General features: G+C 33.9%; 2 protein-coding genes across 17 annotated transcripts in view; one reads left to right on the plus strand and one right to left on the minus strand.

Moving 5' to 3' along the window:
* The window catches only part of ptprub (protein tyrosine phosphatase receptor type Ub), a 454,717-nt gene that overhangs the window by 320,970 nt on the left and 106,869 nt on the right, over window positions 1–26,878 (minus strand).
* LOC147840352 (uncharacterized) lies at window positions 1,645–9,267 on the plus strand. Its single transcript, XM_087288312.1, has 6 exons — window positions 1,645–1,778; window positions 2,720–2,794; window positions 3,662–3,874; window positions 4,015–5,073; window positions 7,050–7,218; window positions 7,451–9,267. Exons 3-6 carry the CDS (start codon window positions 3,664–3,666, stop codon window positions 7,578–7,580), a joined length of 1,569 nt encoding a protein of 522 aa, XP_087144438.1. The 5' UTR covers window positions 1,645–1,778; window positions 2,720–2,794; window positions 3,662–3,663; the 3' UTR covers window positions 7,581–9,267.

The raw sequence follows: 26,878 nt of genomic DNA on the forward strand, positions 1-26,878 counted from the left end.
AACTGGCAACTGTTGGGGAAAAGGGATTTATTTAAGGAAGGAATTTATTTAACTTTTCTCTCTTTTACTTTTCATTAAACATTTGTATAGCTTTGGGGATATATATTAACCAAACTTCTTCTCTGAGTGTGATACGTTTTGCATAATAATGAAGCATTTTTGCAGAAGTAGATACAGCCTATTGGAAAAACGCATAAAATTTGAAAATAACTTTAACTTTCACTTTTCACCATTCACACGGGGCGTCAGCGTCTACGCTTCCCATTCACTTTGAATGCATGACGTCAGGCGTTGCCGAACTGCATTGTGGATCCTTCTGCGCTGCTGCAGAAGATGGGAAATTCTCAACTTTTCAAGCACCAACGGAAGCGTCAGCCAATCAGATCGCTTTATGCACATACCCCAGCTCAGACAGTAGCCAATTGTGGCTACTTCAGACACGTTCTTGGTCAATCGTTGATGCTGAAGCCCTATATGAATGCACGGTAAGTCTTTCATTCAATAGCATTCTGTTTATTGCAAGATTGCTTAGGTTCTAATTCTGATTCTGGTTAGCTTTTTTATATTAAATTAACTAGAGGACAATCATTCTTAAAGAATTATTATCATTACTTGTAACATGGACTACTAAACACTGTTTCACAACTGAATATAACAAAACGTATCATTAAAAGCTAAGTATTTTGACAGCTGAAGCTAAGTGAGAAATCTGCCCATTTTATCATCAAACAGACAGCTGCGTTTTGATTTGGGAGCACCAAAAACAAACAAAAAACCACATAAACCGAAAACCAAATGTAACAACATACTGTACACTGTAAAAAATGTTTGTAAAAATAACTGTGAAATTCTGTAAAATTGTGACATCTAAATTTTGTAAATAGAAAAACAATGAAACAGTGTTAAATTTACAGTATGGTTTTGTAAAAAATAAAAATACAGTTGTAAAACGTTGAACCAAATTAAACTGTTAATTGTACTGTAAGAATGTGTATCAATAACAATGTTTATTTGTAAAATTTACTGATCACTGTTATTTGAATAGTGCAAACATGTAATACTGAAAGCTGCTGTAAAAATTACAAATTGATACTAAACAAACTAAAATCATCCTATTACAGATTAAAAAAAGCATGTGTACACTAGTATACCAATCACAAAATAACCAAATCATGTTTTCCTTACATATATCATTACATATTTACAAGTTTTAAATGATGGGTTTTAAAGGCAATGTGTCTGTTCAGAATTGTCCTAATAGTATATAAGCTATTTTAATATTAGGCTTTATTGATAATTATCATATTTAATGTTGGCCTATGGAAAGATAATGGTTATTTGTCCCTAAGGGTCCTTTATTTTTGAACACTATGTAAAATGTAATTGTTAATCCACTGTATTTAACAACATATATATATATATATATATATATATATATATATATATATATATATATATATATATATATATATATATATAATTTTTTAATTATTTTTTTTAAACAATAATTTAATTAATAAAATATAAATGTCTTGTTGTTATTTAAAATGTGACAGCGATGTGTTTATAGTTCAAATGTATGCTTTTGTGTAAATTAACGTCTGCGTTTGAATTTCAAACTCTGTTCTGCCTTGTCCAATGACTAATCGGCTATCTGATTCTTGCGGGAGCAGCCATTTTACAGACGTTTATAGTGAGTGCGCGCGCTCCATCTGTCCGGCCCGCGAATGAAGCTGTGGATGACGTCTGCCAACATTTCTAACTACTGAGGCACTGTGGTAAGTTTAGTGAAAAGTTCGTTTACTTTGTACTTTAAACGCTTTATCATACAAGCACCTGCAAAAAGGGAGAGGATATTATTTGGGGTGTTGCACGGTCGTCGAAATAATAATGAGTGGCACAATGCAAAGGTAACTCGGCTCCTTGTCTTATCGTCTAACTAACGTAAAGCTGAAAAAAAAAACATTTTTTGTTCGAAGTCTAAAGATGTTTAACCACGTGTAATTTTTGCAACAAAACCTTCGAGACACTGAGAGGCTATGTGTTGCATTGTAAAGTTCATAGTAACGAACTCCTATTGATTTTTCAATTATGTTAGTGCTGGCTGTAAGCGAACATTTTGCTCTTACGCTGCATTTAAAGCACATTTCACAATGAGTCTGCATCAACCGTTAGTGCTAAAGCAGTTGCAGATTTTAAATTTCTAAATTTCGTTGTGTGACCTCACGTTTAACACGGCTGAAGATTTAATGCCACTTAAAAGCGCATATAGCAGAAGGCCGACCTGTGGCTTTTCCAGTAACGGGTTGCAAAAATACTTTTACAATTAAATCGTCTTTCACATCTCACATGTCCAGGAAGCATAGAGCTGCCTCAAATAATACTGTAAGTGACATTTACAGGAAAACTGTTTCTCAGTCGTCCACTGTCATGAATGTGTTGTTTCAAATGATGTAACAACACCTGAAACTACTGAATTATACTGAATAGAGCTGTTTGTGGATTTAAAAGATTTGGAGGAAAATGGAATAGCTGTAGGTGGTAACGTTAACGTAGTTAAAGGTGCACTGTATTGTATTGCTGGTGGTGATAATTTGCGTTCACATGCCATTGGTGGGTTTACTGAAAATTTCAGTATTGTGCTCAGTATTTTTGCAGGTATTGTGAAATAACAAGAAATGAATTTCAGAGTGATAACCCAAATGTTTGTGGTCCACAGCGCACCCGTGAAACTTATGATTCTGCTGTTCATGATTTACGATCTTAAGACAGTCAAGACATCAAAGAAATAAAGGTAAACTCTGTTTTCTGTTGCATGTCAAAGACAGTTACACTTTTTACCCAAGTCTTTACAGTGAATCAATTAAACATACAGTGAGAGAATTTAACTTTTCAGACTTTAATACTACTGTGTCCACAGAAATAATCTATAAAGGAATGTCATACAAAAAGGGACATTTTCTTGTGTCTAAAAGTGATGAGTTCAACTTCTCATCATTTTAATCCAAAATGACGAAGCTGTGTTTTTTGTAATGGGAATACAAAAAGCTGAATATCATTTTGAATACCATCTGTATTCTGACTAAACAGAGTACCAGGCTACAGTGTCTTAGCATAAATGACTTGGTTGATTTTTATTTAACATTATAAATTGTTAATGGGTACCAAGTCATTACGCTGAAACACAGCGTGCTGTCGAAGTAAAGAGATCTTGTCCACAGAAGTGAAAAAAATATACTAAAAATCATCATGTATGCTTAGATAAAATAACATGTAGTTTAAAGAGATAGTTTTTCCAAAAATAAAAAATGTTGATATCATTTACTTACCCTTGACTTTTTTTTTTCAATCCTGTTTGGGATTTGTTTATTTTTTTTTCTCAAGATGATAATTTAACTGTTGACTTCTATAGTATTTTTTCCTACTATGGAAGTCTATGGTTACAAGTTTCCAACATTCTTTTAAATGTTGTCTCAAAAAAACTCAAACTGGTATAAAATATGTCAAGGATAAATAAATTATAGATTTTAAATTAAAAAATGTTGTGATCTATCCTTTTGAAAATAGTAAGATTTTTGTTTTATTTGCAATTTGATGAACAGAAATAAACTCTTAATAAATTTAATAACTACATGTTTAATCACTACTTGATTGATTTCAGTAATGACTGACTTGGAGACAACATTTCTACGTACTGCCATCACTGAGGTCTTGCCTAACCTTCCAGAGGCAACAAAAGACATTTTAGAGGAGACATTGCAATCCATTGGAGTGGAGACATATGATGATTTTAAGTTTATTGAGGAATCTGATTTGCTAACGGCATTAAGGCCAATCCAAGCTCGAAAAGTCCTTGCTGCTTGGAAGTTAAGATGTAAGTCATGTGTTGCAGAACAGAATACTCCAAGACAAGTTCACAAAGTTACATGTGTAAAAAGGTCTTGAAAAGAAAATGTAAATAAAATAAAAAAAACTTTGTGTTAATGACTATTGTTTGTGCATGACCTTTTGCAGGCCAGACACCAGAAACAAGCAGCTCACCACAACCTTCCACAGCCTTGCATAGTTCACCTGCAAGTTCTCAATCATCCTCCACCAGCATCTCCCAAAGCCCAGATGTAGACTGGGTGGATACGTTTCTGATACCATGGGATAAATTTCCTCAGGAACTAATGCAATTTTTGGAGAGAGGAAAACGACCAAGTCCACGAATGAGAAGAGAGATGGTCCGGATTGTGGTAAACGAGATGATGCGAAAATGTTCATGCCCAAATAAAAGGAATTCTACTGAAGTTGCCAAAAAGATGGTAGCAAAGTATCCAGAGTCTCTCCTGGATGTAATAGAGGGGGATGTGGTTGGGCCAGGGTATCATTCTTTAGTGAAGCAATTGCAGTATAGGATTGAAAATGTGAAGCGATCTACAACACCCAAAATAAGAAAACGAAGACATCAGACTGATGACTCTGACACGGATGAAATTCCTCCAGAAAAGAGGGCAGCAATTCAGGATACATATGGATGCATTAACTGGCATGTAAAATTCCTGCCACTGGGAGAGACCTCTGAAAGCCAGGAGGAAAAGAAAGAGAAAATGAAGATAATGTCTCGTCAAACTGATGCAGATGCAGAAGAAGTCAGACATCTAATGAAATTGACTTTCTACACACAACGTAACCAAGTAAATCAGGGCAAGAATATAAAATGTCTCCTGGAGGATTGGCCATGGTGGTTTAATGAGCTTGGCATGGCAGTTCACTACAAGGAGCTTACCGGAATTGGTCTTAATGAAACTTTCACCCGGAATCTGGACTTGAAGGGGAAACGACTCCTAAACTACTTCAGTACAGTTGGTGTGAACAAAAACAAAAAGTTCCTGCAGGACTTAACAAAGTTTAAAGTGATGAGGGGAGAGCTAAGTGGTTGCTCTGAAGATGTGAAAGAGATGTTGATGCTTTTGCTTTCCTACTTCAATGAGAAGGAAGATGCTATGTTCTGTCATGTGGAGGACACATGCCTCGCAGAAGAGGTAGAGATGGACAAAGTTAATTTGACCCCAACACTTGTTGTGTGTGGTAAGTTTATTTGTTTGTTTCTTTGCTATAAATTTTTTTTTAATGCTTGACTATGGAGCTAAAATATGACAAAAAATCTGCATTTTTTTGTTTGAATTATTGACAATTGTAATTTAATAAATCAGAATTTTTATATGCCGTTAAATTTTGAATTTGAATTAATTTTTTGAATTTGAATTTCTTAACTTGAATATTGAACATCTAAAATTTAAGACAACTGTAATTTTCAAGGCAGAAATTTTTTATAGACGTATTTTCATAGACTGCAGATATCCAGTTTATAAAAGTACAGTATCAAGTTTTCAGGATAAATAAATTCAGAACATCAAACTCAGTAATATAAAACTCAAAACCAGAATTTTAGATTGTGAAATTCAGATTCAGCAGAAATAAGGTCAGGGGTCATCGACAGGAAAGAGTAGACGATCACCAAAAAGTTAAAGCTCATTTACAGAGCTGCGTGAGTTTACAGCCTGGTGTATGTGAGGCTCAGGAGGACACAATTCTTCTGCAAACTGACTATCAGGGTCAGCTATTTTCACTAGTTTGTGTAATAAATATATACATGCTTCAGTGAACCAAATTCATATACTTAATTCAATTACATCTCGTTGTTTAATAAATTTTATTTTTTCATTTTTGCCTGCATTTTCAAACTCCCTGCGTTTTACAGCTGTGGTAAATGACATATTTGCATGCACATGCTTTTTACTATATAGTATATAGTATAGTATTTTAAGGAAGATTTTAATGTTTGGCCAAAGTCTATCATCAACACTGAAATGCTGCCTCTTTTAAAAATCATCTATTCACATCCAAGATGTCATATTTATCCTTACATTTATATTTATTTAAATTATCAGATTTTCCATATATTTAAAAATATCGCATTATTTTTGGCTAAAATACATTGAAACCAAAATGTCCAACAGGTGGCACCAAACCTCTATCTTTGTCACTGAATTGTTCATTCAGAGGTGTTCGATTCGGCTTATTTATAAATGAATTAAGTGACTCATTGTGAATTACTTGCTCAGAGATTTTTGTTAGCCTCATTTGTTAAGTGCTTAAAACTTTTTGTTCAAATGGTAACATGAGGTGTTAATAAGTCTATATTGTTGTGAAAAGTGTACAGTGAAAGCCACTTGATGAGTTTTCAACGTTTTTTTTATGTAACCCGAAACTGAAAGCATCCTTCCCCATACTTAAAGCTAAAATACATGAGTTTAATTTTACATTAGGCTATATGTCGACAAATAACATTTATTTTGACCTATTTCCAGACCCCCCAAACCCCCACCCTCGTGGTGAATGATTCCTAGTTTGACTTTTCAGTGATCGTCTACTCTTCCGTTGATGACCCCTCACCTACTTTCTGCTGAATCTGAATTTCACAATCTGAATTTCTGGTTTAAAATTTTATAATATTGAATATGATATTTGGAATTTCTTTATCCTGACTTGAAACTACTTTCACAAACTGGATACCTGCAGTCTATGAAAATACGTCTATAGAAAAATTCAGTTGTCTTAAATTTCAGATGTTCAATATTCAAGTTAAGAAATTCAAATTCAATTTTTTTTTACGGCATATAAAAATTTAGATTTATTAAATTACAATAGCAAATAATTTAAATGAACACAATTCAAATTCAGATTGTTTTCGTATATTATTAGCTTCATACTTTACAATAACAATAAATTTGTTACCATTAGTAATCATGAACGTACAACAGTACTTATATGGCATTTATTATTTGTTGTTACTCACATTATTATGTATTTCAAGATCAAAGAATGTCATGATAACGTTTAATAGACCGTTCAGCATTGTTCAAGTATTGTTAATTGTACATTCATTTGAAATATTTGTAACAAATAAATCTTGTAAAGGTTTTTTAATTTGTTTGTATTTTTTACTTTTATGGTATTATAATTAAATACCAAATTTAACTTTTATTTAACTTTTTTCTAAGGCCAATCCTGCTTTTCATCGAAGCGTTTCATGCTGTGTGTGGATCGAACTGTTGTACATGACAACATCCCCTCCTTCATTTCCGCCCTGTGCATGATGTTTGGGAGCTATTATTGCTTCAACATCCATTACCCATCAGAGCTGGCATCAACCTTGGAGTTTTTGCAGAGGTATGTGTTTTTGTACAGGCTTTATACAACATTGAAGTGACCTAAATTGCTAATGCAAGGTTTTCTTTTCCCTGGTTTATATGTACAGGTTGACAAATTTCTATTATATTAATTATAATTAAAATTATAATTTCAATTAAAAAGGTATTTTTCCCAAAAAAAGAAGATTTTCCCAAAAACATAAGATTTTTTTATCATTAATACAATTCATTTTTTTCTCTTTTTTGCTCAGGTGTTTCTTCTCTATCAACCCAGAGAAAGGCACTAAAGTGGAGAAGACAAACACAGCCCGTCTTCATGTGAACCCAAGAGTTCTTACCTTGATTCAGGAACTTTCCGATCATGAATGGCGTGATGTCTAAATACGGACTGAAGTCAGTCAGGTTTGGACATACAGTGAATGCCAGTTTCTCAGGTTTGTTTGATCTGCCATGCTTAATGTATGTGTTATTACACAACTGTTAGAGTTTTTATTGCTCTAGTGTTTTCTGAATTAAGTTATTCCTGAATTGTTGGTTTGTATTGAATATTTGTTTATAAAACAATTGTTAAATGTTCTTAACCCGATTTAAGAGAAAAGTTGGTAGCACTTTATAATAACTACACACTATGAACCATTTATTAAGCATTAATAAATATAATGGATTAATTTACTGTTGAGCATTAACTCTACATTAATAAACATTAGTAGACAGTTTATAATAATGGCTAAAAATGTTGTATTCTTGACTTAAAAGCATGTGTAATGTGCTTAATAACTGTATTTTCATACTTTGTTCATGATTCATTTTTCATGACTAAATTGAGTATCGCATTATTTACAAAGCAGTTATTTAAGAGTAGTTGGTGGTTTTTTAAGATCATTCAGAATGCGTAAGTTAATGATTAATTAACTATTTAAATAAACATTTATAAATATTATTATTCAGGCATATACTAATAGTTAATTTGTATGTTAATAAATGCTTTATTAACTCAACTTCATGCAGTTTTGTGACCTAATCTAAAGTGAGGACTATTTATGCTTTATAAATCCCTTATAAATGACAAGGCTCAGTTAAATTCTAAACAGGATTTTTTTTTATTAATTTGAAGAAACACAAATGAAACTGTATCAAATGAAAATAAATCTTTGCAATCTTGTGTAAAATAAAATTACTGTAGAGTTTAAACATTGCTACATAACATTGAAATGTTGCATCCTATTATATTGTTAAATTATATTGTTTTTTAATCCAATTTTATGTTAAATTTTGACACTCCTGTTATTCGGCAATGTTTAAACTTTACAGTAATTAAATTTTTAAAATAAGATTGCAAGGATGTGTTGTTCATTTGATAATGAGCCTTTAATTATCATTTATAAGGGATTTATAAGCATAAATAGTCCTCACTTTAGGTTAGGTTACAAAACTGCATTAAGTTGAGTCAGTAAAGCATTTATTAACATACATAGTAACCATTACTACATGCCTGAATAATACAATATAAAAATATTGATTTCAATAGTTTATTAATTATTTACTAACTCATTCTCAATGATCTTAAATATCACCAATTACTCATACAAATGGTTTGTAAATAATGCAATACTTAATTTAGTCATGAAAAATCAATCACCCACACATGATGAAAATACAGTTATTAAGCACATATTAGTGTGCTTATAAGTCAAGAAAACAGTATTTGTAGCCGTATATATATATAAACTGCTTCCTAACGTTTATCATTGTAGAGTTAATGCTTAACAGTTAATGAATTCACTATTTGCTAATGCTTAATAAATGGTTCATAGTGTGTAGTTATTATAAAGTGTTACTAAAAAGTCTTTCATTTTATTGGCATTTCAATTTTAGTTTTACTGGCAATGTCTCCCATCTCTTTGCCTATAACTTTCCTTATTTGTTTTCAAGAAGACAATTATTAAACTGTCACATGCTCTCTAAAAGGTGAATGTATCGTTTGCAAGGAAAGTAATAGAAATTTGTGTTGCAAACTGACAGACAGTGTTGACTTGTTTATGGTTAATAAATACAAATTATAGTTGGATTACTTTGTCTTTGAGTGCAGTTTCTATGATCTATGCATATCTAGAATTTATATCCCTAGGTACTGTGTAACATACAAGTTATTGTTTTCATGCATGGTCAAGGGTAAAGCAAATGATTTACAGTTGCTACTGAAATTAAACTATGTTCATTATACGAAACAACATTGGTCTTCTTAAAATATTATAAATAAACACAATTGACTAAAGTGATGATCTTATGCTGTTAAGTTGTTTACATTTTAAAATGTATTTTCGTTACATAATTATTGTGGCATCCACAGCTGCCAGATTTTTTTTAGATATTAATGTAATTATTAATTTTAATAAATAGTATTAATTAGTAAATATATTGTTTTGTTTTTTCACGTAATTGTTCTTTATGTTCAACAGTTTTAAATTGTAAACAGGTTTACATTTTTATTGTAATTTTTACAAAATTATTCTGGCAACCACAGCTGCCAAAATATTTTTGTAAAAACAACAAGATTTTTTGTTTAAATACTAAAAATTTAAGTATTTCTTACACAAAATTTTTGTAAATTTTACATAATATTAATTTGTTTTTTACATAATTATTTTGTACATATACAGTTTTAAATTGTAAACAGGTTTACATTTTTATTGTAATTTTTACAAAATTATTCTGGCAACCACAGCTGCCAAATATTTTTTGTAAAAATAACAAGATTTTTTTGTTTAAATACTAAAAATGTTATTTATTCTTACACAAAATTTCTGTAAATTTTACAAATTTTTAAATTGTTTTTTACATAATTATTCCGTACACATACAGTTTTAAATTGTAAACTGGTTTACATTTTTATTGTATTTTTTACAAAATTATTCTGGCAACCACAGCTGCCAAATTTTTTTTGTAAAAACAACGGAATTTTTTTTACAGTGTAGATCAAAACACTAAAATATATTAAAACCATAATTCTTTATCTTCAGTTGATGGATCTGCTAGCTAACTAGCTAGCCTGGCTTCTGATGCAATGAAAAGAGCAGGAACAAGACAAACAGAATGTTGTCTGCAGATCATGGAAATTTCTTAGATTTATCTGGAGCAGTAATGTTTGGGAGAGGCAATTTGTTTAACAATTCTTCCAGGTTAGCACTACCTTGCCAAGGGATATTTAAAGTGTGTCCCACTTTGAAATGTACATCCTATCTGAACCTCGACTTGCTTTCCGAGTTTTATTTTTTCATAAATTAGATTCTCTTCAGACATGTTCTCGAGAGGTTTGTGACATCCCTCACCACCTCGTTCTTAAATTGAGTTCTTGTGCCACACTTTCAGACCTATTTTTTTAGCACTGGCAGTAAATTACTGAAATGTAAAAATAAATAGATGTATAAATAAACTGAAGAAACAGTCACCTTGGAATAAAATGCTGCTTAAAATTATTTTCCTTAAGTTATTTTTGCATAATAATTACAGAATATTAATTGAAGCAAAAATGTCTAATAATCCAACCAGTTTTTATAAACTGAATTTTACAGATTGTAAGAATCCAATTTAAAGATCTTTATACATTAAATACAATCTAATCCACCATATATTTTCTGAAAAACTTGTTTCCTTTTCCTGTTTTAAGATTTCCACCAGAAAATAATATCCATATAATTTGTCTTTCTTTTTGAAGTGCATTGGCTGAAACAGACAAAACACTCAACTGTGAAATGTGTAATGTCGTGCGACACTTCAGTATGACACACAAAAAAATAATTTCTTTTTGTAACAGATGAAATGAAGCCATGTGTTCAGTACACTAAAATCAAAGTGACTGCATCTCAAATGCAGTTTAGCACACCATCCGCATCCTTTTATACACACACATAGCTGCAGGCATCACACTGTCACTGTGTAACATTCTGTTTGCGGTCAGTTCCCACCTGCCACCAATGGTTAACACAGGGCATCTACTACAGGGCTCATCAGAAACGAGTCTCCTTGAAAAACCTGTGTTTGTCCATGTGTTTGTGTTTTGTAGGTTTACAAGGACAGTTTTTTGTTGTTGTTGTTGTTGTTGTTGTATAATAACATGGCTTATGACCTAGTTGTACTCTATTATAATGGTTTATGAGGACATGCCATGTGTCCTTGTAATTCAATAGGATTGAAGATTATATTTATTGGTGTATTTTGACACTCAACATTCATCACAGGTTTTCTGTGAGGCTTGGTTTAGGGGTATAAGCCATATAATTAGTGTCTTTACTGTATAAAATACATTACACCTATGAAGAGTCCTCGTAAACCAACAATATCGATGTGTGTGAGTGCATTTTGGTGGTTTGCAAAGACAGTTTTTGTATAGTGATACGACTATGATCTAGTTAAACTTTATTACAGTGGTTTATGAAGACATGCAGAGTTTCCTTGAAATTCAATATGCTTAAAAATCATATTTTTTTTGCTGTATTTTGACATTCAAAATTTGCCACAGGTTTCCTGTGAGGGTTGGGTTTTGGCGTAGGGCCATATAATTAGTGTTTTTACTGTATGAAATACATCACACTTTTGAAGAGTCCTCGTAAACCAACAATATCAATGTGTGTGAGTGCATTTTGGTGGTTTGTAAAGACAGTTTTTGTATAGTGATACGATTATGATCTAGTTAAACTTTATTACAGTGGTTTATGAAGACATGCTGAGTTTCCTTGAAATTTCAATATGCTTAAAAATCATATTTTCTGCTGTATTTTGACATTGAAAATTTACCACATTTTTCCTGTGAGGGTTGGGTTTTGGGGTAGGGCCATATAATTAGTGTTTTTACTGTATAAAATACATCACACCTATGGAGAGTCCTCATAAACCAACAATACCGAAGTTGTACTCTATTACTGTGGTTTAGTGTACTCTATTACTGTGGACATGCCTGATGTCCTTGCAAATTAAAATGCTTAAAAATCATACTTAACGGTGCATTTTGACATTCAAATTTCCTGTGAGGGTTGCATTTAGGTGGTTTTGTGTGTATGTGGGTGTGTGTGCATAAACACATAAGTAAATGGCTATTTTAGTGAACTATCCTTTTCATGTTTCTCATGCGCAAAATAAATCAAAACAAAGTTGTTGTTTTTTTAAATTTATCAGTTTGCAGTCCAAATTAGTGGCAAAGGAGTGACCTCTTACAAAGAAACACATTTACTAAAAAAGGTAAAAAAAAATGTGAAAATATAATTGCAATCTGGAGCCCTGGCATAAAAGCAAATGCTGTACAAAAAAAACATTAATTTATAATAATTACCTAGAAAAAATCCCATAAAAATCATCTATTCTAAAAAAAATGACTTTCTGTCATGAAGAGCCAAACACGATTGCCCTCTTTCTGAGATCACTCCTTTTTAACCAAGGCTAAGTAATTCATGGGATTTGAAATTAATTAGTTTCTTTGCCTCTCTCCTCAAAGCGCAGCCTCTCTTTGATTCTCATCTCATGAGCACCAAGTGCACAAACTATCTTTCAGTTTCACCCGTCTATCGGCAGCCGTTTAGACTAATCAGACATTCCCTCACCGCTCAGGCACGTGGCTGGAATGAGCGGCGTCGGTCTGGGCCTCAGCCTGGCTTCTCCGCTAGCCTCATTAGCATCCTGGCGCACAGCCTCAGCCGAGCATCGAGACGATGACAAAGCCTGTGTGTGTTGAGCAGGCAAGTCTCTCGCCGCTATATTGCAAGGCCATTCATCCCATTCTTAGCTCTCACAATGAATGTGTTTCATTTTCTAGGCCTGGTTTTAATGACGGAGTCCAAACTCGTGAACAGTGGAAGCCATACAAAGTGGAGAAAAGTTTCGCGGATTATTTCCAGATTGCATGTAACAATGGGCCAAAGATGGATGAGCTACTGTAGACTTTGTGAAAAACAGTGATCGTATTGGTTGTTTTCCTCAAGTCAGCGCAGAGCAAGAAAACTAAATGAAAGATGCTCTGAATGTGGAACAAAGATCATTGCTGGACGTAACTACAGAGATTTTAAATTTGAGCTCACCAATCCAATCCAATAATTGTCCCTAATTATTTATAAAAATGACTAATTAAGACTAATTATTCAACCCAGGCTCATTATTGATAAGTACCCCTATTTACATTTGTGGAGATCGCAAAATATGTCCCAGGAAGTCAATTTATTACAGCTTTTGTTTTCGAGAATTGATCAGAGGCCACATTGTACACTTTTTCATATCTCAAATTTCTTTTGTGAGTGCCATTCACGCCTGCTGTTCTTGTGCAAGTCCACCAGAGGCTATTGACGACTGACTGACTGATTGAGTGACTGACCGGCCAAAACACTCAACCTGTCCCCTTTCCTAAACCCAACCAACAGTGTTTTAAAAAGCCCCAATTGTCCTGATTACCCCCTTCCCTAAACCCAACCAACAGTGTTTTCAAAAGCACAGATTGTCCCGATCATCCCCTTTCCTAAACCCAACCGACACTGTTTTTTAAAAGCAATCCATAAAAAGAAAAGCTCTTGCGCCGTCTGATTTTTCCCACGTTTTCAGATCTTACCACGTTCTCATGCTGTAATCTACTTATATTTTGTCTTTTGTTTTACCTGCTTTCTGGAACTGTTCTTTGCCAAACTTGAACCCTGTCATCGCAGTCAACCCCTCTCCATGTCTCAAGTCCGCCGACATATATGGCGAGCCACTGGGCAAACTAGTAACAGCAGAAAAGCCGTCTACACGGACATAACCAATCTGCTGGTAGCACGAAAAGAAACAGGGGCCATCAACAGCATCATACCGCTCCATAGCGTTCGTTTTAAAGATGAAATACAGCCATTCAATAATTTTTGCTCTTCAGAAATGAAAACAGTTACTGACAAAGTCCTTGTCAAAGTCTGAAACATCAATGTTTCTCAACCACGTTCATGGAGGACCACCTGCTCTGCACATATTCCATGGTTGTTTCTCAATATGTGTTCTTCAGCGGTCTTGCGTTCTTGTGTTCTTGTGTAATGTCATCATCCGCTGCCAAAGTTCAGTTCCAATACTCAAGATTGCAAGTACGGAGGACACGCAAAACTTCCCAGATGTGTTCTTGATATTGAGTACACATCGATGCAGATTTGAGCACTGAACTCATGCTAGAAGTCCCAGAAGTCATTGCGACTGGAGTTGGGAAGTGCAACATTTTATTTAGATTTCTTATTAAAGTTCAGAGACATAATTATTTGCCTCAGGATTTTCCCTGAATGAAACGATGAATATAAACATTAGCATAGACATTTTAATAAAGTAATAAACACATTAAGGGTGTTTGTTTGCTGAAATTTAAATTAAAATATGTTTATATATATATATATATATATATATATATATATATATATATATATATATATATATATATATATATATATATATATATATATATATATATATATATATTGTAAAGTCTTTATGCATAGTATATATTTTGAAAAGGGCAAAAACAATAAATGGTTATGAATGCTGTAATGTTTAAATCATTTTCTATTTAAAACAAGTGAGGGTCACGTGACCACCAGGAGGAACGCAGCATCTCATTTCTCACAGGATGTGTTCTCTGTTCTCGTGGTCTCCCGAGTTCGTTCTTTTGAGGACACCTGGCAAGACCGGTCTCCAAAAGAACGCAAGTCCGTTTTCTGTATTCTTGGACTTGAGAAACAGCCTATGTCTCCTTAACCAAACACACCTGATTCAGATCATCAGCTCATCAGCAAAGACTGAAAGACCTGTAATGGGTGTGAAAGACAAAGGAGACATCCAAAACATGTAGTGTTGGTGGTCCACTGGGAACGTGGTTGAGAAACACTGCCATACATAATAGTCTCTGCTGCTCCTTCTTTTAATAGCAAACTTTGTATTTGTATTGTGTGGTATTGTTTTAAAATTAACTTTAACCCTTTATTCCCCACAGCTGGATCGCCCATCTGTCAGTGATCATCATCTTTTTGTCATGATCAGGCCTGTGCGTTTAGGTTTTACAAGATCCAGCACTTCATATTTAGTGATGTACCATATCAACGTTGATGTAATCAGGCAAAAGATCCAAACCAAACAGGATTCATTTATTCGACTCCGAGTCGACTATTTGGTTAAAAATCAATAGTTTTAATCACAGCGCACTTTCAGATTTAAACCTCAGCTGGATGTTTACATTTACTTAGTGCTGTGTTACACACTGCATGGAAAGTCATTTTTAAAAACCCATAATAGGAGCTCTATGAATGGAATCGAATTTGACTAAATCAAAATGTACAATATGATCAGTGATTTCTGAAGGTAAAATAGAATCATTGACTCATTAAACAGAGCCCATTTGTAAGTTATTTCTCTGCTTCAGTGGTTGAGTGAACTACTGATGAAGCATGGTAAAGTAATGGAATTACACAACATATCAAACGATCAATTCATTCAGGGAATCAGAATTCATTGTCTGTGCTGTATGATTCTGATTTAGTAAAGAAAACTCAAAAGAATCATTTGGCAATCTGACACCACGGGTGGCACTTTACGATCAACAAAAAATGAACAACTTTACAGAATTTAAGTCCAATTAACCAGAGAATAATGAGTTCATATTCCCTCATTACCTCACCTATTGTAACATTTTATTATAAAGATAAAATGTAAATGCCATCATTTTCAAGGTTAAAACTGAAAATTCCAGAGCGCCACAACAGTATGTATTCTACAAGGTTGAGAAACCGGTTAGCACCTCAGGCTAATTGGAAGAAGGAGCTCCTGAGACAATTTTTACCAAATCCAAATGAGAAGTCAGTCTGGCTTCACATCCTCTGAGTAGCTGCCCGAACAGACCGTTTGAATGCTAAATAAGAAGACATGGTGCTGAGATCTCATTGGCCGAAGCCCAGAGTGGGCAGAGCTCAACCCTGCACCTGCTGCACTTCCTGTCAACACAGCTGCTGCAGGTCAGTGGCTGTGGATACAGCAAGTTGTTTGAACATTTTATCTTTAAGACATACAAGCATTTATTTCCCTGCTTTAAGTATATATATTTTATTAAAATGTTGGTATCTATTCAATTAACTCTTGCATGAGCATATGGACATTTTTGTCTTTTTCATTTTATTGTTTGTGATCATTCTGGCTTAGGTTAAAGCAAAAAGCATGAACTTTGGCAAAAGGAGTATTCATTTATGTCTATTTATAAAATATGTACTTAATGGCAGTGTGCAAGCATACGTGTCTAACATAATAATTTAATTATAAATAGTATTTTTATAATGTCATCACGGTCCTGGACATTAAAACCAGGACCAATTAAAGTCTATTCAAATTTGAATGTCTATTGTTTGGATGACTGTTGTTAATAATGGTTTACACACACAGCATTGCTGGTTTACAAAGAAATCAAACAAACAAAATCACTTTTAAACTTTGGTTTTATTATAAAAAAAAAAAAAAAACTTAACTGTGTTAAATAAGAACCTGAAATATTTTATGGCACACTTCGATAAATAAAGATGCTTTAGTATTAATAAATGTTTATTTTGGTTATATTTTCAATTAAATTATTATTACTGTTCATATTTTCAGATTTTTATATTATATGTATTAATTCCGGTACTTTTACCATAAACCAACATATCAACCATTTGGTTGAGGCTGATATTTTAAAAATTATGGGATGTGTTGAAAAGAAAATACATTATGTGTGGTAACTAGCAACATAAGGAAGTTTACATTAAGAAATGTAATCCAAAAAAATGTCAATAGCTTTTTTTTTTTCAGGGCAGTAAAAGAAAAAAAATAACTAAAAATAATGAATAATAAATAAGTTCCCAGAGATGGGTTGCAGCTGGAAGGGCATCCGCTACGTAAAAATGTGCTGGATAAGTTGGCGGTACATTCTGCTGTGGCGACCCCGGATTAATAAAGGGACTAAGCCATCAAGAAAATGAATAAATGAATGAATGAATGAATGAATGAATGAATGAATGAATGAATGAATGAATGAATTAAATGAAGAATTTACCAGAGGTATGAAAAATTTTGGGTTATACAGTGTTATTTTACATGATAATTTTTGATTTTGTATCTGAATACAACTAGACTCCCAATAATTACTAATTAATAAAAATTATTACTTGTTTCATTCATATATTTGCTCTACTGTATTTATCAGTGCTTCTGATTGGTTTATAATTGGTTTATTCTATTTATTGCAGATACACACACACCTACAAAATCATCCCAAACAATCTAAACGTATGAATTATTTACAAAAAGACCTACTAATTTCATCTGATGAAAGTATACTTAATATCGCAATAGGTTTCGCTGAAAAATAAAATATTGCAGTGTCTTTTATGGGATTTTTTTCATCCCTATACTGCTAAATAAGACTGAACTCCACAGTCACAGGAAGCAGCCAAAAATCGTAATATCCAGTTTAGAGTTTGCAGCTTTGCAGGAGGAACAGCTCATAGACTGAAAGACTGTCTGGAGGTTAATAGACTTTTTCAAAATGCCGTTTTGCTCTATTTTCATATCAGCGGGGCTACTAATGTTTTATTGCATTCCCAGCTTGTGCGTTCACATGTACTTGAAGCTTCTTCGCGAAGACATGTTCCCCTAAAGGCTAATTTGTCAAGTGTGACAGTCATTTTGTGTTCAAAGCAGCACTCTCTAATAAGCGTCTGCATGTATCTGGACTGGTGTGAAATTTTGCTCATGTCATAGAACGACTACTGTATTTATTCTTTCCCATCCTCTACTATGCTAATCTTTTGTCTCTGATATTGCACCTTAGGGCCATAGCGACTTTGATAAATGGCTGTATATTATTTAAAAATCACCATAGTGCAGGAAGCGGTGGATATCAATGCTCAGACAAAAACGGTTTCTATAAATATAGTGGTCAGATATGAAAGGGGGCTTTCCAGCATCAAAAGACAAAATAGAAGTGAAACATGGCTTTACATTTGGGGGTATTTGAATTTACATTATTAATTTCTACCATGATTAATAGAAGACAATCTAAAAATGTCATTCAGAATAATAGTTTATATAAAAATAAAAAACTCGTCAAATATTATGAGTAACAAAAAGTATGTTGTAATTGTTTTTGTTATAAAAAGTGTGTTATTGTTAAATGTTTAACTTTTACATACATTTTATTGGTTACCGATGCGTAGCCCCACACGGAATCTGCTCACACAGAAAGCTACAAATTTTTCTAGCCCATCCCTGAGTCTATTTATTTACGTATGTAAATGTGTGTAAATATATATTTATTCAGTTTTTATATTATTGTCAGTAATATTATTGAATGATATGCAACTCTTTATATGACTTACACTCGCCGGCCACTTTATTAGGTACACCTGTCCAACTGCTGGTTAATGCAAATTTCTAATCATCTAATCACATGGCAGCAACTCAATGCACTTAGGCATGTAGACATGGTCAACACAATCTGCTGCAGTTCAAACCGAGCATCAGAATGAGAAAGAAAGGTGGTTTAAGTGCCAGACGGGCTGGTCTGAGTATTACAGAAACTGCTCATCTACTGGAGTTTTCACACACGATCATCACTAGGGTTTACAGAGAGTGATCCTTAAAAAAGAAAATATCCAATGAGCGGCAGTTCTGTGGGCACAAATACCTTGTTGATGCCAGGGGTCAGAGGAGAATGGCCAGACTGGTTCGAGCTGATAGAAAGGCAACAGTAACGCAAATACCCACCTGAAACAACCAACATATGCAGAAGAGCATCTTTAAATGCAAACACATGTACCCATCTTCTGATGGCTCCTTCCAGCAGGATAATGCACCGTGTCATAAAGTGCGAATAATCTCAGACTGGTTTCTTGAACATGACAAGAAGTTCACTGTACTCAAACGGCCTCCACAGTCACCAGAGCTCAATCCAATAGAGCACCTATGGAATGTGGTGGAATGGGAGGTTTACATCATGGATATGCAGCCGACTGTGTGATGCTATCATGTCAACATAGACCAAACATAGACCTTGTTGAATCTATGCTATGAAAGATTAAGGCAATTCAGAAGGCAAAAGGGGGTCCAACCCAGTACTAGTAAGGTGTGCCTAATAAAGTGGCCGGTGAGTATGTGTACAGTACAATTTGTAAAGTCTTTTAGTAGATATATTATATATGAGAGAGGTACTTTGTTTACCAACAAGTAGATTGAATTTGCATTGTAAACCTCAAATACAAGTTTAAAACGTATCATTTTTTAAATTTGTGTTTAAAGTTTTTAATAAAACTTTCAAAATCATTCCACATAAATCTGCAGATTTTTTACAAAATTCTGTGCAGAAATAAGAAAGAGAGTCTGAATTCTGTCTGGCCCTACTGATAAGGGAACTTTATTTTCTTTACCTTTTATTTTCACAAAGAAACATTGAAGCATATAACATATTCCCTATAATAGTCGAGATGAACCTGTGTTATTAGTATAATCGGTTGTTAACAGGGTCAAAATACCTTGAAATATAAGTATCAAGTACCAATATCAGTACTTGATAAATCAGTGACTATTATTACCAATCAGTATCAAGAAAGCCAAGTAAAAATGCTTAATAATGCAAGGAGGATTCTTATAATAGCAAATGTTACAAAAGAAAAATCCCCTATGTAGTAAGTGCCGATAGCCTGTTGTCAGTAAAGTAACTGTGCTGCAGGCATCACAAGTTCAAGTACCACCTCACAGAGCTTTCTGATGCCATCTCCCTCTTTCTCTCCACTTCACTTCCTGTCAACAATACTGTCCTGTAATAATAAAGGCTGACAACACAATCACCAATATCAACTGTATCAACCGCTATCAACAAACTGCGTCACCTGACCTCCAATCTGAGTGCATGCTCTTGCATTTTCATCATTAAAGCAACAGAACTGCATCAAACTGCATTCGCAAATGCGCCAAGATCTGTTTGACCAGGCTCTGGATTAAATCTAATAATATTGTTATAATAGTGTTAAATTTCTTACACGGAATGATCATTTTGGTTCCCAAGACCTCAGTGTGTCATCAAAAGCCATGGCTACTGAATTTCTATGTGTTTATTTTTAATCTAAAAAACATATCACAGTTCATTGCCGTTATATAAACTATTTCTTTATGTCTATCATATCTATTAACTCCACCACCAAATTCATATAAAATTTATAATTTTAATAAACTAAATTAAAACTATAATAATTTAATAATAAAACTTTAATAATTTAATAAAAACTAAATTAAATTAATTTAAATTAAATTAAAAATAAAAAAATAAAATAAAAATTAAATAAAATTAAATTAAATTAAATTAAATTAAATAATATTAAATAAAATAAAATAAAATAAAATAAAATAACTAAGTTATTTATTTCTTTGGTTAATTCGTCTGTATAATCCCTATTTATCAGTGTCGCTCGATAAAAATAAAAAAAAATCCACAATCCTGCCTTTATTCAACACACAACATGACCATAAGTTCTCATTATAGGGTTTTCCATGACCTGAATGTGGCGACTCAGATTAGTTCGGACCTTAAATTGTTAAGTGCTGGAGGGTCGCCAGAAGCATGCCTGAGAAGAGCTGCTGTTGAATTGCCTATAAGATGTCAATCAATTCTGTGCTTAAGGCCTTGCTACTATAAAACATACACAAATTTCAGCTGGAAATGTCATGGAGTATGGAATCCATCATGTATGCTGTTGTTTTTATATTTTTGACAGGGTTTAAAACTTGAAGGGGGTGAAGTTCTGTACCACTGTTGCACTGGATTTACAGGTTTTATAATTTTATGCTACTACAAATATTTTGTTCCTGCACGCATTACTTATTTTAATCTCATAAATTTCTCATGTGAGTCAGTATATGCTGAAGAGGCGAAGAAGAAAATTTTACAAGAAACTCAATCTCAGTAGATTTCACACTTGCTAATTGTTCAGCAGGGATTTGTTTCTGCTGGGAAAAGATACTAAAGCTAACAAACTAACTGAGAGTTCACATAAGTAATTACTCCTCTGTTAATGAAAAGAAAAAGACAACGATTAGGATTAGGGAAAAATAACTAACTAACTAACTAACTAACTAAGTATATGCATTAAAATAATTAGTTAAAAACATTAAATTTGAATATATATTTACATTTGCATTTACATTTTGGTCTGTTATTATTTATTTATTTTCATACCTGCATATAATAAATCATCAGCCTTAATTGTAAAAAAATAAAAATAAATATCAAAAATGTAATAAATCGGTAATGTCTAGGCTGAAAAATGGAAATTTTCCATTACAATTATGTATGCAGATGCTATATTTGTGAAATGCAATCCATAATTTAAAATATAGTAATACTGTACACCTGTAAAAATAAAATCATTTTCGACATATTAAGAATGGATATTGTTGTACTGAATTGATGTATTATATGAAATATTTGACCAAAAAATATAGCTTTAATAGCAAATGCATTTAAAATGTTAACATTCATACAATTTGCTAAAATTTATAACATAAATATTAAATTGTCATTGTCACTGTGCATCCTCTGCATAATTGCAAAGTCTTACTAATAAGCAGAGAGCCAAGAAGTGACTTACTATGTCAGTCTGTGTGTGTGGCAAATCACTGCAATCTTCAAGCCAGTGGGGGCCACAGCCTCCAATCTATCAGTTTCTACCCAGAGAAGCGGAGAACAAAAGAACAAGGTGCCTTGGTGGAAAATCAAACTAATTAAAGATGGTGAAAGGGAAAGAGAAAAGGGTGAAAATTATAGTCATGTTTGACAGTGTAACTATTACAAAGTACACTGTGTTTTGTTCAGTTTTTTTACATTTATTTTAGTGTATTCACACTGTCTTTCAAAATATGCTTCATCTGGTAAAGCATAATAGGTAGAAATATTTTAAAAACAGAAAATCTAAAATAATAATAAAAACATTACACATTCCAAAAGACCTTCGAACTTTAGCACGCTGTTATTTTTATAATTTAGTAATTTTTTCAATTATTTTATTTATTTTTTGGATCATTTACTTGTCAAAAATGTACAATTTTAAAAACTTTTTAAAATTGATTAATATTGTTAACTTTTTGGTTGTTAATTTTCTGTTACAACAAATTCATAGAAATAGAATAGGAACAGAAAATGTATCTCTCTGTTTTTAAACTTTGTTTAAACATTTCGACAAATAAACTGTAAAAATATTTATAAAATAAAATGCATAGATGGTTAAAGACATTCATTCATTTTCTTTTCAACTTATGCCAAGTTCAGATTGCATGATTTTTAAAGTAGTCGTGTCACAGATGTTTTCACACTGCATGACTATCTGGGCTAGCGTTTTGTCATTCTTTTGTTTACACGGCAAGATGGGTCGGCGACACTGGGTTTTACACTGCATGATTTTAAAATAGGAAGAATCGCCGACAACTTTGTCCAAACTACATCTCACAACAAAACACGAGTGAACTGACATGGAAACAATGCAAAGTAACATAGTATATACTTTGTTATTAACTACATAATGAGAAAGAGGACTTTAGTGGGGCAGAAAATGAACATGTTTGCTCACCTGGGTTTGAAGGGGATTAGCAATTTCTCCTCAACATTTCTTTTTAATCGACCGGTTGTGATATTGCTCAGATGACATGTTAAACAGACATGTGAGCTGATGTCAAATTTTCACTTGTTTTCCTTCAATTCTTGGGTCCAAATAAACTGAAAATGAGCACTTTTAATTTCTCCCACAACCTCCTGCTGGCCTGCAGGTACACATACTAGTGAATGCTGCTCTCTCATTGGCTGTAGGTAATAGCGGAAGTTATTTTCAATAAGAACACATTTCACATAGCATTTTTTGAATTGCAGATAGCTCCAGATATTTAGCATGTCAAATATCTCACGACTTATCTTCGATTCTCTCAGATGGCATCTTTGATAGTTCACATTGTGTGATTGTTGCTGAACTGCATGAGCACTGATTTGCCTGTGATTTCAGGCATTTGTCTGCGATTTTTCAAAACCTATCAGCGAGACAAAATCGGGGCCAAAAATCATGCAGTCTAAACTCTGCATTAGTCCCTTTATTAAACATGGGTCACCACAGCGGAATAAACTACCAACTCATCCAGCATATGTTTTATGCAGCGGATACCCTTCCAGCCACAACCCAACACTGGGAAACACCCATACCCTCTTGCATACACAAACATACTCATCAACTTTCTTGCTGTGAGGCGGTCGTGCTACCCACTGCACCACTGTGACGCAGAATATAGACATAAACAAATTAAAAAAACAATAAAAAAATAAAAATAAATAAATATTCTCTCTAAAGTACATTTGCATATAGTGATTGTCTGGAAATTATATATTTAATTATTTAAAAATTATATTTATTTTGTATTTTTTTATTATTTTAATGTTTTCTTTGCACTTTGTAATATTTATTTATCTTGAACAAACTTCACCAATTGACGAAAGTGAAGGAAAAAAATTCGAGAGAAACCAGGCTTAGTTGGGCATAAGCATTTCTCCTCTGGCCAAACTACTTGTGCAGAGCTGTAGTCTAGGCGCCGGAGGCTGGAAAAAAAAAAGCTGGACACTGCAGGTGTTAGTAGGTCATCCGTGAGAGTGCAGGCTGGGCCACGGGATCAATGAAGAGACTCGTCTGTCACTGAGTCTTTCAGGAATCAGTCTCATGCTCTCCACTTCTCCATTATTGACACAGCATCTGCTCAGGATAAACCCTGGTCCAGGATTATGAAGACCTCTAGGAGTAGTTGGCATCATCTCTTCGTATGCGTTGGTCCTTGAGGTCAACCATTTTCCCTCAAACATTCTATGAACCCTCATGCTTTAGTATTTTACTCCACTGATTATACTTTGTAAAATGTAAAAATGATTTTAAAACACCACTTTTCAACAAATGAACTTTTGATTTTGACATTTTCATCTGTCAATTAGCATGAAAAGTGTCCACTTCAAGCCTATTTTGCTTTCAAAATCAAAAAACGGCTCAAATCTCCACACAGTTACGTCAAACTTACGTCAAAACCAGCCTTCTTTTTTCTTGAGTCATCACAAGTGGGCGGATGTTTTGATTTCAATACATTTTTTTAAACATATTTATATGCACGTATTCGCACAGAACACCCACAGAACAAGAGGAAATGGCCAGCCCGGCTCTCCGGGATCCAAACAGAGCCGCTGAGAGATGGACAGATGGAGATATGAGAACAGGCAGTCTGAAGTCACACATATCTATTTACATATGCTGTCTCGCTGGAGAATCAGTCACTGCGAAACCAAATAAGCAGCTGCTAGCTAAACACACACACACACAGACACATGCAAACGTCCCAAAGCGACAATGCATTCACTCTACTTCTCACACACACACTCATATATGCACACATCTAGTCTCTAGTCTCAGAACAGTACAGCATTTTCACACTGGTTTTGTTTGTATAACTGATAGCATGCTAGTCTACAGGATTGGAGCTATTGTTGTTTTGCATTTGAAGAAAAGACTAATAGTGTGCCACCTCAAAATGACAAATCACACCTACAAGTGAGGATAACAGCGAAGAAACTGCAATGGTGTGAAAAATTGGTAGGAGATAAAAAAAGAATTTGAAAAATTAGGGAACAGTGATAGTTAAGATTGAAGTACCGCACTCACTCGATAGAATGCTGGGTTGTTTTAACACGAGTTGGAGTAAAATATGGACACGTTCAAAATTAATAAATCAAAAATAGTTCTTTGCTCCTTATTAATTCAAAATATGGGCTAGTATGTGTAAATTGTACAAAGCATGTCTCTGTTTGTGAATGTTAAAAGGTTTGGGATGTTGAAAAGATTGTTTAAACAAGAATTCCACACATTCTGAATGTCTTTGTGAATCACTGCTGTGGGTTTGTTTACCATATTAATCTCCTAAGTGGCCCTGAAAGTCACTTCAACACTACTTTGCTTTCAGAATAACCTGTTAAAATAAGTGTAGTGTCAAAGTGTGGTAATACATAAATATAGTACTTTTGTACAGTAGATTTGAAATTCTTAAAGTAATAATAATAATATTAATTTATTAATAATAATAATAATAATAATAATAATAATAATAATAATAATAATTTTTAGTAGTAGTAGTAGTAATAGTAGTGGCTGTTGTTGTTGCTGTTGTCGTCGTACTACAAAATAAAAATTGATGATTAGGGCCATGCCCAAACTAATATGTTTCCATTTAAAAACACATATTGTATGTTTCTCTCCATTTTGGCCTTCCGTCTAGACTGAGACCGAATTTTTACGAAAACAAAAATGCATCTTTTTGAAAACCCTGTCCAAAGTGGATACATTTGAATACACCATTGTGCTGCAGTGTGGACTGTGAAAATTTAGATTTTCACAAACAATGACGCATTTTTGTCATGTGATGCAGTCAATTTAGCTAACATGGTGGAGGAACACATTGTAAAGCAGTTGTTTTGGATGCTGTCCGTTTTGACAGTTGACAAACACCAGGAAGATAAAACGCAGGTAAACGCAGGGTTCAGCGCTAAGGATTTTTTCTACTGGCCCGATCGGGCCAGTGGTTCTGATTTTTACTTGCACTGCCAAAATTTCACTGGCCCCACCAAAAAAAAAAAAATAATTTATAGTTATTTGACTGTGTCTGTGTGTGTGTGTGTGTGTGTGTGTGTGTGTGTGTGTGTGTGTGTGTGTGCGTGTGTGTATATATACACACACTCACACACAGTTGATTTCAGAATTATTAGTCCCCCTAAATTATTAGCACCCCTGTTTATTTTTCCCCAGTTTCTATTTAACAGAGAGCAGATTTTCTCAGCACATTTCTAAACATAATAGTTTTAATAACTCATCTCTAATAACTGATTTATTTTATCTTTGACACGATGACAGTAAATAATATTTGACTAGATTATCTTTAAGACACTTCTATACAGCTTAAAATGACATTTAAAGGCTTAACTAGGGTAATTAGGTTAACTAGGCAGGTTATGGTAATTAGGCTAGTTATTGTATAATGATGGTTTGTTCCCCTTCGGGGGGAACTTCAGCACTATAAGTGGATTTGATTGTAAAATCCACGCATTGGGAGGTTCGGTTCAGAAGCTACTCGTCTGAAAGAGTATTGAACGGGCCAATTAAGAATGAATTGGCAGCGCAAGCCTGCGCAGGTGAGCGGCATAAGCAATCAACTGAGTATATAAGCTCACCTGGCGCAGCAGACGCTATCCTTTTCGCTTCAGAGACTTTCTGATCGAGTCGATGAGGGTTCCTCCTGCTGTGACCAGCGATTCTGAGCGAACGAGAGCATTCTCCCGGTCCAGAGTGTGTACACGCAGTGGCAGACGGTCGAGCTGGGTTTCTCCCTTGCCTGGCGTTCTTTGGGTCCGGTCCTCCAGAGCGGTGCGTATAAAGTTGCAAACTTCACAGAAAGAGCAACACAGTCGTGCAGCACGTCCTTATCAGGACGGCGCTCCGACTGTGCGTTTCTGGATGCGGTGGTTTCCTGTCCTCGGATGATGGGCGCGGGCACTGTGTTACATGTCTGGGGGTCCAGCATGTTAATGCGCTGCTCGCGGGCAGTTCATGTCG

Source organism: Danio rerio, chromosome 16, assembly GCF_052040795.2.
Source record: "Danio rerio strain M-AB ecotype USA chromosome 16, GRCz13ab, whole genome shotgun sequence".
Taxonomy (NCBI): Eukaryota; Metazoa; Chordata; class Actinopteri; order Cypriniformes; family Danionidae; genus Danio; species Danio rerio.

Bases quoted from the DNA above. Each gene is read 5' to 3' on its own strand.
- LOC147840352 (XM_087288312.1), top strand. From the start codon at position 3,664: ATGACTGACTTGGAGACAACATTTCTACGTACTGCCATCACTGAGGTC. The intron at 3,875-4,014 runs GTAAGTCATGTG...GACCTTTTGCAG, and splicing joins TGCTGCTTGGAAGTTAAGAT to GCCAGACACCAGAAACAAGC. The intron at 5,074-7,049 runs GTAAGTTTATTT...CTTTTTTCTAAG, and splicing joins CCCAACACTTGTTGTGTGTG to GCCAATCCTGCTTTTCATCG.